This window comes from Rattus rattus, chromosome 2 (assembly GCF_011064425.1).
Source record: "Rattus rattus isolate New Zealand chromosome 2, Rrattus_CSIRO_v1, whole genome shotgun sequence".
Classification (NCBI taxonomy): domain Eukaryota; kingdom Metazoa; phylum Chordata; class Mammalia; order Rodentia; family Muridae; genus Rattus; species Rattus rattus.
In genome coordinates this window covers 156,989,135-157,003,955 of record NC_046155.1, presented here as the reverse complement: position 1 = coordinate 157,003,955, position 14,821 = coordinate 156,989,135, and the positions used below count along the sequence as shown (strand labels likewise).

General features: G+C 41.4%; 1 protein-coding gene across 2 annotated transcripts; it reads left to right on the top strand.

The window, feature by feature from the left end:
• Positions 1–438: 438 nt before the first annotated feature.
• Positions 439–7,552, top strand: LOC116894389 (carcinoembryonic antigen-related cell adhesion molecule 3-like). 2 transcript variants are annotated; one of them, XM_032896096.1, is made up of 4 exons: positions 439–609; positions 1,648–2,007; positions 3,668–4,027; positions 7,407–7,552. In XM_032896096.1, exons 1-4 carry the CDS (start codon positions 546–548, stop codon positions 7,529–7,531), a joined length of 909 nt encoding a protein of 302 aa, XP_032751987.1. In that variant the 5' UTR covers positions 439–545; the 3' UTR covers positions 7,532–7,552. The 2 variants fall into 2 exon arrangements, 1 of the variants encoding a protein (XP_032751987.1); XR_004387024.1 differs by having other exon boundaries at positions 471–609; positions 3,668–5,361; positions 7,407–7,546.
• The last annotated feature ends 7,269 nt before the right edge of the window (positions 7,553–14,821 follow it).

Below are 14,821 nucleotides of genomic sequence, written 5' to 3'. Positions count from 1 at the left end.
AGCTCTCCTCCTCAGTTTCTGACTCCCGATTTTTGTCTTTTATGTGTACATTGATTGATTTGACTTCAGAGTCTAGCCTGTAAATTCTTTATTTTCTTAAACTGTTCTTAATCAGGGTGTTTATCATAGCATCAGAAACTTCAAACCATCAGTTTTCTGGGAAGAGTCAAAAGCATATTCATTTGTGTTCTTCATGATTTTTCTGCTTGCATATAAATCCACAGCACCATTTGTCCATATAAGGTCATATAAGGGCCTAAGGAGACTTTTCAGCTTTATTGCTCAATGTGTAGTCTGGTGGACTTAGACATAATTAGAGGAAAGGGAAAAAGGGTAGGGAGCAAGAGATAGGAAGAAATGAACTAATGTGTTTTGTTCTCAGGAAATGTCCCCAGCCTATATAATTCTAGGAGGGGCTCCTACCTGGGAGGAGACTCAGATAAAAGGAGGAAGGACAACAGGAGAGGAGAGCAGAGCTTGGAACAGCACAGGAGCTGGAGCTTTTCAAAGAGGAAGCACAGAGCAGGTAGCAGGAGGCAGTTGTCATGATGAACTCTCTTGCACTTTCCTGTAAAGATTGTACCTCCTGGCAGAGTCTTCTGTTCACAGGTGAGGAGACCACTCTTTGACTTTGAGTTGGAGAAGGGGAGCTCAGAGCATTGTTGAAGGTCCATGGAGAAGCCAAGAACCTAGGTGTAGACTCAGGGTTTGGGGGAAAGTTACACAGAGAGAAGCAGGCACTCCACAGCAGGAATTGACACAAGATAGTATAATGGAGAAATGTCATCATTGTTCTTGATTCTAAGTTAATCACATGGACAGCTATATTCTGAGGACTGATGTCCCCAATCATGAGAGGGTGGCTGTCTAAATAAAATCCAAACTAGGGAGAGCCATTGAGATGACTTAATGGTAATGCTGCTGCCTGCCAAACCTAAGACATCAGTTCAATTCCCACCACACAAGGTGTCTGACTTCCATGTATATGCTGTGTACGCATTCACTTATACACAAATGCACACAAGTACACATAAAAATATGCATTATCCTTCTCCACACATACAAACTATACCAAACTCTTATACTAAACATGTAATTGTCTTCATATTTTAGCATTTTGTAAATACTCTCCTGGTTATGCATATCCCTGACACATGCACTCTCCTACTTATCCAAAGGTATCCACGCATTTATCAGTTCTGAGCCTTCCAAAGATGTCAGAATCTTCTTAGTTCTAATAAAGCCTTAGACTGTAAGTTAGACCAGAAAGACCATCTAGAAGTAGTATCAGAGAGCTCAGACCAAAGAGAAAACAGAGAAAAGAAAAAAAAGAAAGAAAGTGAAGATCTCTAGAGTGAGATAACAGGTAACAGGAGACATCATCTCAGCCCAAGTACTGTGAATGTAAGCAGGAAGCTGAGGGCAATGTGGAGAGTCCTAATGATACCCAAGAAGAGAGTTCCATACACAGAAAGGAACAGGTTCAGGGCCACAGATGGACTGGAGGTTATGTTGTTCACCCCTTCCTAATACAGCAGTCCCTCCCTTACCTATGTGTGATGAGCATGTCCACTCAGGACACAGATCTCATCTTTCCATCAAATACAGAGGTACAAACGTTCATGAAATTTCTCTCTTCCCTTCTAGCCTACCTTTTAACCTGCTGGCTGCTTCCCACTACTACCCAGGTCACCATCGAATCAGTGCCATCCATTGCTGTTGAAGGGGAAACAGTTCTTCTATTTGTGCATAGCCTGCCACCTAATATTCTTGCCTTTTACTGGTACAGAGGGGTCAGAGCTCTCAGGACTTTTCAAATTGCAAGATATGTGATAGCTACCAAGTCTTGTGTGGAGGGACCTTCACACCGTGGTAGAGGAACAGTACTCAGCAATGGATCTCTGCTGATCAAGAGTGTCACCAGACAAGACTCAGGACACTATACTCTACAAATAATCACTACAAATACAAGACCTGAAATAATACGTGCAGAATTCTTTGTACACAGTAAGTCAATTTTTTGTGAACTCTGTTGTGGGTAGGATACATTCAGGGGAGTGTCAGGCCTGAACTGGATCTACCTTGCTTCTGCATTGTGTTTCTGGGTTGTGTTTTGAGGATTAGTACAGAACATCCATTATGGAGACAAATTTTCATAGACCAGAATACCTCACTTGTCTGCACCTACAGTGAGGAAGTCTTGTGATAAGTAACTCAGACAAGGTTGTCAACTCAACCCTTGTGCCTCTCACCATGAACCTGCACTTGAGGTTAGAAAGAGATGAGGAGGGGTTGGGGATTTAGCTCAGTGGTAGAGCGCTTGCCTAGCAAGCACAAGGCCCTGGGTTAGGTCCCCAGCTCCGAAAAAAAGAAAAAAGAAAGAAAGGGATGAGGAAACTATGGGATCTTCAGTAACCCTAAGTCCAGACCTCTATTCCAAACTTAGATCAGAGTGAGAGAGAACAGCAGAACTAATATCAGAGCAACAAGGCTTAGAGGCATTGCTGGAGGTGAAGGTGTTCTCCAAAGAGGGATAACAGAATAGACATCAGAGACTGTGGTCTACATGCAAACATACACACAGTGGCAAGAAATCCCACTACAGGTGCCTGCATCATTCCCTATCCACATGTGGGAGGAAGTTAGATAAGTGATTGTCTTGAGTCTCCTAAAGAGGATAAGGGCTGCAGAGTAGACTCAGGGTTTCTGTTTGCAATGTGAGAAGACACAGAAATGCATACAGAAGTCCAAAGCTGGAAGCTCTCAGTGAAAAGGAAATGGTATGATGGGGAGAGAAAAGTTGGAATGTTCATTTATCAAGTTCATTGGTTACTTTGGCAAGTGTTTTCTGAAGACTAATGTCCCCACCTATGATAATGACTCTTAAAATGAAAGTAAACTGTGAGATGACTCAGGGGATATGGGCACTTGCTGTCATCCCTCATGACTTGACTTCAATCTTCATATTCCACATAGTAGAAGGAGAGAACTGAGTCATACAACCTGTCCTCTGACCTACACCTACTAACACATACACTGATACATGCTTGAGTACTTGTCCCCTTCCCCAATGTAAAAGTCAATAAAAATAAATTAAATTGGGGCATGAAAACTGTAATAAGCTTAGAACCTGAGAAGCTGGTAAATTAATGCATGGACACACAGTGACCTGGAACACATATCTGTCTATCCATCCATTCATTCATTCATTCATCCATCCACTGAGCCCTTTCTAGGGACTGGGTCTTTTAAGATTGTCAGATTGATCCCAGGCCACAAAGTCTTCTACTGGATGGTAAGAGACATGTACAAGGGCATCAAGAATGCAGCATAAAATGTCTAATAAAAATGTGTCGATGTGTAGACCCAGTTTCTATCAAGGAAGATGCTGGGGGCAACCTTCACCACACACTGTGGGTCTGAGCAGAGATCTGAGGGCAGTGAAGGATGAGTGATAGAGACCGATGAGGAGAGAGACCCATTAGAAAGTTCACGTGCACTAAAGGCGTGAAATTTGTGTTGCTGACCTCCACTATGAAGGATACTCACCTACACTCCAAGGCTGAGTGACGGACACACATGCTGAGGACTCCGAGACTACTCTTCCCACCAAATGCAGAAGAATCACTTGATGGTTTCTTTCTTTTTTCTTTTCTTTTCCATTTAGGTCCAACTTTAGGCTACAGGAAGCATCTTACCCCTTCACAACTCTCAACTGAGTTGGTGCCGCCTAGAGTTACTGAAAATGACAATATTTTTCTACTGGCGTACAATCTGCCAGAGAAACTTCAAAGCTTTTTCTGGCACAAGGGAGTACATCCACTTGACCGTTTTAAGATAGCAAGCCATTCATTCCTCACCAATTCAAGCATGGTGGGGAATGCATATCATGACAGAGTGATAATATGCAATGATGCATCCCTGATGCTCTTGAATGTCACACAGAGAGACACAGGGCTTTACACCCTACGCACCGTATCTATGGATTTGAAATCAGAATGGGCCATTGTGGACGTCCAAGTAAACAGTAAGTGATTCTTTGTGATTCCTAGGTGATGGTGGGGTTTATTCTTCTCTGTATAACTAAGGCAATGAGGCTTGGACTGTAACTTACTCCCCTCTGGACTGTGTACTCTCACTTGGGTTTGGGAAATTTAGTACAAGACACACATCATGGGGCAAACTGAAATGAATCAAAAGCCTTGACCTGACAGGAACCTGCTGGACAGGAGTAATGATAACTCAGTCCAAGGATGTGATCCTCAGCTCAGATTCTTTGGGCTCTCACCCAAAACATGGCCCCGAGAAAGCTTCATGACATTGCTTGAATTTGACTCCCTGCTAGAGCTGACTGGAAGCAGTGTGTCATTCTGCATGCAAGTCTTGGAGCATGTGGAACAACCCAGCATCTGTCATGGCAATCATGATTAGGCTAGGTCATTTGGGTGTCTCCTTTTCCTGAGATTCAGCATGGACATAACAGCTGGGTGGGTTGCCATGCAATGTACTGACTGTCCTGATAGTCCTTAGACTTCACAGGAAAGTTTGTGTCCCCAAGGGAACATGGGTCCTCTTGGCCATTGCTTGTTCTCAGGAGTTCACCCTAGGGAAATTCTCATCTTTAGTGAAATAACAACATGCACTCCTGAATTTAACAGCTCTTCAGTCTCAAGTTTAGGACATAGTACTTGAGTTTCACTTAAAGACAAGTAAATGATAAGTTCCCCTGTTTACTACTGTGGGGAACCTGAGAGACAGTAGAGACACTGGTTGAATGAAGGTTACACAGCCCATGGTTGGTATATCAGAAACACAAAATGACTGTGTATAGTCAGAGCCCCAACGTATCTACCCTAGGCAGCCTTATTAAGTATTTGTGGGTCAGATGTGTTCTGTGGGTTCAGAAATTTTCACCTTAGGGATCAGTATCTCACAGGGAGAGTCTGGTCCAGGCAGTGGAAGCAACAAATTACAGCCAGTTTTGACTTTGTAATAAAGCCTTAATTGAATTCTGGACACACACACCCTCCAGCCTAATTCTCCTACTACAATGCTCTTGGTTTCAGATAATAGATTTCCTAGTGTGCTGGGTTCACTTCTCTTGAAGCATAGGGAGAAGGCATTGGCTTATCCCTCCATCAAGATCCCGCAAATCACAGAGTCTAGTGTAGCCTTAAATAATAAAAATAGACAATCCATCCCACACTACGCCAGGCACTGGCAGGCCACAAGACACCAGTGAAGTGTTCTCATCTTGGCAGACTCTCTGACACTTTGCTCTGAAAGCTCTCACCTAACTTGCTATGTTTCCATGGCAGGTTGGTGCCAAGCCAGTCCCGTGCATCAGCTGCCCATCTTAAGGTTAGCTGTCTCAAACCCCCAACCCAGTAAAATCAAAACTCTAGAAGCTTGTAATTTATCAGTCATATTTATATCAGTAGATTCTCAATCCACAAAACACCCAAAGAACTCAGAGCCAATTAGTATTAATATAAGTTGCCCACTTAGATTAGACAAATTATCCTGTAATATCCATCCTTTGTATGATATTCATAGCTACCTGGGGCTATTTAAAGCCATATGGATCTGGGTTGTTCTTCTCCTCCTCGATCTTCCTTCCTTCCCTCTCCTATCTCTCCCACCTCTCAAAAACTATCAGCCAGCCCTACTTTTCTACTGTCCCATCACAGGCTTTCACCTTGTCTTTCACTTACCCTCACCTGCTTACAGACAGCAATCCCAGTCTACTGTGAAACTCAATACTTTTATGGTGAAGGAAAAAGGGAATTATTAATGAATGAAAAAAACAGATGGTGGTAGATTGATTTATGGATGGGTGGTGATGGGTAGATGAATGGGTTTATGAATGGATGCCTTAGAACTCTTCTAGAGATTAAAAATTACATGTAGAGTCCTATTATGTCTGACAGTGCACACTCTTTACTCATTCTGGAGGCTACGACCTTTATCCAATCTCTCTGATCTATTCTTCATCCACCAGGAAGACAAGTGCAAGAGCACCTTAGGGATGCTGATGTATGTAGCAGTTCTCAGAGTGATACACCTCATGTAATCATTTAGATCTTTCTCATTGAAGTCTCCAAAGTCATTTTAACTCCCATTGTTGCTGTCATTAACATTTCTGCTATAGTTACTCCTTTCCTGCTACTCATCCCCTGTCCCTTCATTCATGATGGTACGTACCTGCATTGCCCAGTTCACTGGTCCCCTTTCATTCCCATCTCAATGGCTGCCTTTCCTGTTTCATGGTATAGAAAGCAGAAGAAACAAATGTTCCTCTTAATCCTGTCCATGTATCTTGACTTTTGTGGTGTTAGTGTGTGTAACAAACCAAGAGACAAAAACACATCTTGCACCTCTATATTGACTCCCCAAGTCTAAAGGTAGAGGACAAGGCTGCCAGCCCCAAAGTCTTGCTTGTATCCTCTGCTTCCCTTTTGATGTCACCTTCCTCCTAGTGTGGCTCACAGTCCTCCTGTGGCTTATGGACCTTCCCAGGAAAGGGGTGACACAATCAGTGCTGTTTAATGGCTTTATCATATGTACCTACATCTCATATTGTAACACTGCCTCAAGGTCACTCCTGTGATCCAGTGGCACAATATTAAAGTCCAGACACAATTAGTTTCATTAGACTATATAATCTGGAAGCGTCGGATGCAACTTGCTTTGTGATTCCTGGGTGTTAGGAAGAGGAAGAAAGGAAGGGTCTCTCGCACTGGTGTTGGCCCTGTCCCTATGTGCCTCACTGTCCACAGAGGCTAGGACAGATTTCTTATAAATAGACCTAACCATGACATTTGACATTGCTCCAAATTTTTGATTGTTTCTTATTTTACACAGTGAAGAAAGATTGTGCTCCCATGCACCCTCTGACCAGTGCTGTCCCCAACAGAACTCACACACAGGTCTCCTTCGGTTCATAGATTTACCAGCTTCAAGCCAATTTGTAATTCCTAAATTTAATCAAAATGGGCAGCACTCAGAGACTGGTCTAGGGACTTTCTATGCTACCAAAAACTAGTCCTTGCAGGAATTGGTCTTATATCTTGGCTGTACCTAATAAGTTTTTCATATTATCACACACTTGGCAGAAAGGAAGATATTTTAAGAGGCATTTGTATTTCTCAGCTCATTAGATGATTGAAATAATGAATTCCCATCCAAAAAGAGAATCTACCCACACATCTCATGATGAGAGAAGGAAGAGGCCCTAGCCAAAGGGGAACTTTCTCTTAGGAAAGAGAATTCACCTTGCCATAAGGTCACAGTATAGAATGGACTTGAACTCAAACAATGATGGGGTGGGGTAAGTGGGTTTATACCTTAGTCAGGACTGCTTAGATGTACTTATCATTTGGTTTTCTATGTTCATTTTACTTCAGAACGTGGAAGTATGGCTTCAGACAATCGAAGACCAGAAAGTGAACTACAGGCCAGGACCTTGAAGAATCTAAAACAAAAGTTGGACATGTGCTTTTCTTCTACTGATACTATCTATTACAAATAAATAGCTTTCTGCTTACCAGTATTCTTTCAGTTCTTTTACTTGTCTTATTAAGGATGGGTGACTGTTCCCAGCTTGAGACACATGATTAGAACCCAACCGAGTGCAAAGACAACATGGAGAAATTTTCTGCAACAAATTCCTATAGGTAGAAATAGCCATTACTCCAAGGCAACATAATGTGCCAGTGTCCACCAGTGTAAAGGAGCCCCCACTGTATCACTTTCTAGGGCACTCAAACTCTGCAGAGCTGACATGTAGTTAAGCCAAGGATGTTCCAAGATGGGATTTCTACTAATTGATGTTTGCTCTTGATTGAATGATCCAACTTCTCTATATCATTCAACCCTGATAACACAATCTTATTCATGAGCCATTTTATCCATAAGGCCTCCATATGGCTTTAGACTTATATGAATATTCATTTTCAGTAGTACATAGATTTTCATCAATGTTTCTCTTTATTGAATTCTCAAATCTTATCCTGTAATGATTATTCATTTATATTATTTGCTTTCTTGTAATTAATTTATAAAGTAATCTGTATCCCTTTTGATTTGTTTGGATATTCCAACAGTCATCCTTATTTCATTATTTATTTTGAGACAGTGAATATGTATATACCTTTGGGTATTGGAATTCACTAGGCTGGCCTTGAAATTACAGAGATCTGTTTGCCTCTGCTCCCCTCCTCCCAGTGCTGGAGAGAAGGGCAAAGACTAATAGACCATGCACTACTGTGCCCAGTTGCCTTTGATATCTTTGTGTTGGATTGTGTCTACTTCTCTGTTGTTGCAAGCCATTACTTTGGGGTAGGTGATTCTGGGAGAGTAATTACTTTGGTTTTCATGTTCCTTGATGGTTAAATTCTTTTCTAATTTTACCTTATTATTGAGAACTTTATACCTGTGCATGATGATATAACATATCTCAATTTTCCTCATGAAAATCTTGCCATATCTCCCTATTATGCTCCTTTTCCAACTATATGTCTTTCCCTTGTACAACACTTACATCAAAACAATGAAGATAAACGGTTTCTTCTTTATGAAGAAGATATTGTCTTATTATTATGATTTTGGTGGAAGAGTTTGTTGTTGTAGAATTGACAACAAATTTAATCCCTAGCACTTTTCTAAGATTTATCTGTTTACTGATAGTATTCTTCTGTGTCCCTGTATCCTTCCATCAGTTCCCAGGAGCCTCTTACAGCACTGTGTGATCCTTTGGGATATTAGGTCATAGTTGCTGGCTGCACTGGATTGTCCATCACTGATCATGATTTGAGTATTGTTCTCACCTAATATGGAGATTTTTGCTTGGTGACCTTGTATCCTAGACCCTGAGAGAATATACTGTCTGTAGAATGTTTCAGGATAGGAGCTGGAGAAGGTTAGGAGAGTCCTCTTCCATCACTAACTGGAATTCCATTTTTGAACTTTCTGCCTCAGCCTCACAGCTATGCAGATCCACCTTACTTCTCATATTCTTTCTTTTATCCTTTAAACTTTAGGGAGGAGAAATTAAGGCAAGGTTTCTTTGTGTAGCCCTGGCTGTCCCAGAACTTGCTCTGAGAACAGGCTAGCCTTGAACTCAGAGATCTCCCTGACTCTGTTCCCAAATGCTCATAATAGAGGCATTCATAACCACTGCCTGTCTATCCTTTATAAATTTTATGTGTGTAGATGTTTAAGAACATGAGCTTGTGGCTAGACAGATCATATGTCTGATGGGAACACCTAGTACAATTATACTAAATGAACATAGTACTAAACAAACTCTGAATAATTTGTCATTATAACCATAGATCAATGTATGCCTCTCACTTAAGTTCTAATCAGGCCTGACTCCCCTTCTTAGCTTCTAAGATTAGAAAAGCACCGACATCTCCAGGGTTCTGTAGCCATAGTGAGATTAATGAATCTCTCAACTCTCATCTTTCTGCAGTAAATAGTGATTAAAACAGAGACTCATACCTGGCCAATATGTAGAAAATAAGAGACTGTGGACTGCTCAGTCTTACATGGGACATCAAAATCATGACTCTCCTCCCAAGGCTGAGGGCCTGTTGCCAGAGAGAAAATGGATAGATTCCATGAGACAAAGATGATGGATGACTGTTACAAAATGTTTTCTAGACAAAACTAGAAAACTACAAATATGAACTCACAGTGGTTTTGAGTTTCACTTGCACAAGGCTCATGGAAATTCAAGCCAAACAAAAACCCAGCCTTGAGGGAGATTATGTGCATGGTAAATATGAAGCCCTACCATGAGGTGAGGATTTATTGATAACCGAGAGATTCAGGTAGAAGAATTACTTTTATTTAAGGGTATGGTATATTGACCATATTTCATTAGATGGTCCCATATCTAAAAATATGTGGGCAGCAGTTTGGACCTCATGGATTTAAAATAATGAGGACAAAGTTGAGTGAGTTTGAAGAAGTGGTGGATCTTGGAGGCAAGGTGAGTGTTGAATACAAAATGCAACTCATAAAATTCTTAAAGAAATAATGAAAATATTCTTTATGTTCTGAAATAAAAATTGTGCTTGTACTCTAAAGGAAACTGTCATTATAAAATATTGTTGGAATTTTCTATATTTTTAAAAGACTATACTCATAGTATCGCAATTTTTCCCAGTATGGATCAAGTCCCTTTGATACACCAAACACAAAATTATTTCTCATAGATGTTTATATTTCATTTTGTAAAAATGTAATTTATTATATCACTTGTCTATGATTTAAATTGCTCCTGGTCTATCACTGTTGCTCTACAATACTGACGTACACACTGTGAGGTACACACACACACACACACACACACACACACACACACACACACACACACATAGGAGCATACACACGGGCACACAAATGAGGGCATGGTATACAAATACCATAAAAATATAATTAGAAAAAATTAAAGTAATATACTTTCTGGCTTCTAAACATCCTCTTATGACGAGAGAATTGTGATGTCTAGTTATTGTTATGAACATGACTTGGTTTTGAAGTGTAAGGAACGGTATTGTCTCAGGATCCCCAAGACCAAGTTCTCAGCACAAAGACTTATTTGCCCCAGAGGGACAAAGGGCAGGGCATAAGAGACAAATAGGAAATAGAGGTTGAGGAAGAAGAGGAAGGGAACAAGGCATAGAGAAAAGGAAGCACAGAGGGCTGCCTCTGGATAAAAAGAAACAGATGGCAATTTATAAAGCTACAAAGAAAAACTGTTACAATGTGGTGTTTACTTGGTCATGTTAATTAGGAGAGGTTAATGGGGGGTGAATTGATTGCTGGACTTCAATACTTTAGTAGTTGGTCTTTTGTAGTCAGCCTTGAGAAGAGGGAGTGGCCAAATAAGAGATTATATCCTGGTGGCTAACTTTAGAAATATAATGGTTTTTAGTAAGGCAGAGGGAAATGGAGAGACAGGTGGGGCCTGGTAGTACCATGTTTGCCATGGTCAAATTGGTCAGAGTCCCATGAAATTGTGGCACATCTCTGATTTATCTGTGAGGACAGATAAATTATCAGCAGATAATTAATTGAGAGAATATACATACAGTGAATGTGATTATCCCATGGGGTGGGGACTCAGAATGAATAAAAGTGTGGTGGTTTGAACAAATATGGCCCCAATAGACTCATGTGTTTGAATGCATGGCTCATAGGGAGTAGCATTATTGGGAGATGTGACCTTGTTGGAGAAAGTACCTACTCCAACAAGACCACATCTCTTAATAATGCCACTCTCTGGGGGTCAAGCATTCAAACACACGAATCTATAAGAGCCATTTTTATTCAAACTGCTATGACATGTCTGAGTGTTCAGACATGAGTTGTTGTATGAGTGACTTTCCTATCCATATATTAAGACATCATGACAAAGGCAACTTAGAAGGCAAAATATTTAATTGGGTTCCTGAGGGTTAGAGTTCATGACAGCAGAGTGAAGTTACGGCAACAGGAACAACTCACATCACAAATTGTAAGGAAAGGACAGCGAGCACACTGGAAAGAGAACAAGATTTCTAAAACCTCAGATCCCACCCTTAGTGGCAACTTTGTCCAAGGCCACACCTCCTAACCATTGCCAAACTGTGTACCAACTAGATATCAACTATTTAAAGGGGATATGGGGGGAATCTCATTCAAACTACCACAGTTGCCAACACATATTTTCATTCCCATATTGAATTAATGCTAAAACATGAAATAATTGGTTCTAGATAGATGGTTTAGTGGTTAAGAGCACTGAATGTTATTGCAGAAAACCAGGGTTCAATTGCCAGTACCTGTGGATCTGGGGAGCTGTGGAGCCATGGGGAGCAGGCCTGGAGCAAGAGTTCAACGCATGTCAAAAACATGAAAATCTTGTCCTGACTTCAGCAGGAGTAGGATCAGTTACCCCATAGCCCAAGGACTGCGCATCCTGGTTCACATAGGGCTACACTCTCACCTTTGCTCGTGAGAGGAGATCATGTAGCCCAGTAGCCAGGATAAATCTACTTTTCCCTCATAAGGTCATTCCAGTGGCAGCTAGAATTCTTCCTTATTCAAATAAGAGCATACCCCAGCACCCTAACACCAGCCAAGGATGTACACTCAACCAGATAGCCACATCTTGCCCTCTAAAAGTTTAAAATAGCCTTTTCTCTCCATTAAATGAACTGCCTTACTGAAGCTGCATCTGAGAGAGTCTTTTCTCACCATGCTCTCTGCTGCCTGAGGTTACCTAGCTCCCAGCTGTCACACCTTGATTCTCCTCCAGGATCCATCAGTTGTGATTGCAAGTGATCACGCCATGGAGATAAGAGAAGCAGAGCCTGATGGGCAGCTAGTGTCTGACATGGGGAAAAGACTGCCAGGATTCACAAAAGGAAGGTGAGAGTCTCTCTCTCTCTCTCTCTCTCTCTCTCTCTCTCTCTCTCTCTCTCTCTCTCTCTCACACACACACACACACACACACACAGAGAGAGAGAGAGAGAGACAGACAGACAGACAGACAGACAGACAGACAATGAATGTTACATCCATTGGCACTACCTAATCATGCCTCCCTATCAAGAGGACTGGCAGTCTTTGTTTTTTATTGTCTCACTTTGGGTTTCACCATGTGTGGAACAGAATATGGTGAAAGGGCAACTGACACCTTCTGGTCTAGGTAGCCCTTGGCATTGATAGAAAGTCCCAGTCCTCTGTCCAGATCCTGACATCACACTTGGACGGTAGCCATAGCCATGTATCTTTTTCTATCCCTGAAAATAATCTAGTAATGTAATGACCAGTTAAAAGTTCTTAGAGGTTTTTCTCATTTCTCTGAAATTTATGGGCAGACTTACATCTGGGACTTTGGGGAACCCACATCAGAGGAGTTTCATGGCCTCCTGGAAAAGTTACTTTCTGACCTCAGTACTCCCAAACATTATCTATCATGGGAAATATCACATTAAAAGGAATCCAAAATTACAGGGCTGTGAACCTTGCTCAAGACCTATGGCATGAAATTACCCAAAGGGAAGCCACCTTCATTTGGAAAGAGGTCTTTGAGTCAGCACCTTGGATGGCAGTGGGTAATAATACATGGATTCGTTGCTTATCTCACCAAGCACTGAAAGCCAGGAAGTAAAGCCTCACTCCAACTGTTTTTTGTCCATTATAGCTAACATCTACCAATGCGTGAGTCCCCCTAAGCCAGAGTGCATCAAAGACACTTCACACCCCTTATTCCATAAGATGACACTGATGATGATGAATATCCAGAGGCCCATCCCATTGAAGAGCTGGCAGAGCTAGAAAAGGTCATAGAGGAGACTTAAAAACAATTGCTTCCTCAGCCTTAGTAGCATACTCTGGCCCCACCCAATCACTCCTGTACCATTCATTGCCTCCATATGCTGCACTACAGTACACTCCTTCCTCCACCCTTTGATCCACCACCCAGTAGTTCCAGTAATTAATTTCCGGACCTCAACATCTAGACATAGGAGGATGCTCCCATGTCATTACCACCAAAAGAAGCTCATAAATGGTAGGACCCTGTTGGGCCTACAGGCATGATGCGCCCTCTTGAGGCCAACATTAGTACCAATCCTCTAGGAAGAGATATCCTGGAGGCTCTGGAAGTTACAATCACTAGTCAACCAAAAAAGTTACAAGAGGGTAAACTATCATATTTATAATCATACTTACAAAGATTTTAAAAGCACTCCTCTTGATTACCTCCAATTCTACAGACTGCTGTTCGTATGATATTCCCTGCCTCAACTGGCTCTCCAATGAGTTTATCTGGGTTTAACAATGGCCTCTACTAGGGGGAAACTTAAAGTGCTCATACAGTTAGTAAAGAAAAAAACAACAAAAAAACATGTTCCACATCATCATATCCAACCTTACCATAGTCCATGGAACACCCTATATCCATTCCTCTGTTGAAGGGTATCTGGGTTCTTCCCAGATTCTGGCTATTATAAATAAGGTTGCTATGAACATAGTGGAGCATGTGTCTTTGTTGTATGTTGGAGCATTATTTGGGTATATGCCCAGGAGTAGTATAGCTGCCTATTTCATCTACAGACTAATACATCCACAAAGGGACACCTTATGCAGAATAGTTGACTGATAATTTTGCCAAGCCAGAATTATCAGCCCTTCAAGATTTCTGCATTTCAAATGTCTGTCAGTTGGTTTTGGGCCAGCTATCAAAGCCAATGACTTCATGAAATTCATAGGCAAATGGATGGAAATAGAATATATCATTCTGAGTGAGGTAACCCAATCACGAAAAAAAACACACATGGTATGCACTCACTGATACGTGGATATTACCCTAAAAGTTCAAGTTACCCAAGATACAATCCACAGACCACATGAAGCTCAAGAAGAAATATGACCAAAGTGTGGATGCTTCAGTCCTTCTTAAAAGAGGGAACAAAAATATTCATTGGAGGAGATAGACAAAATTTGGACCAGAGACTGAAGGAATGGCCATTCAGAGCCTGCCCCAGCTGGATATCCAGAACATATATATATATATATATAAGCATAAGGTTCATAGCTATATATCAAAGCTAGGCAATATTGATGAAGCCAAGATGTGCATGCTGACAGGAGCCTGATATAGCCATCTCCTGAGAGGCTCGACCAGAGCATGACAAATACAGAGGTGAAATCTAGCATCAAACTATTGAACTGAGAATGGGGTCCCCATTAGAAGAGTTAGAGAAAGGTTTTTAAGGAGCTGAAGGGGCTTGCAACCCCATAAGAACAACGATAGCAACCA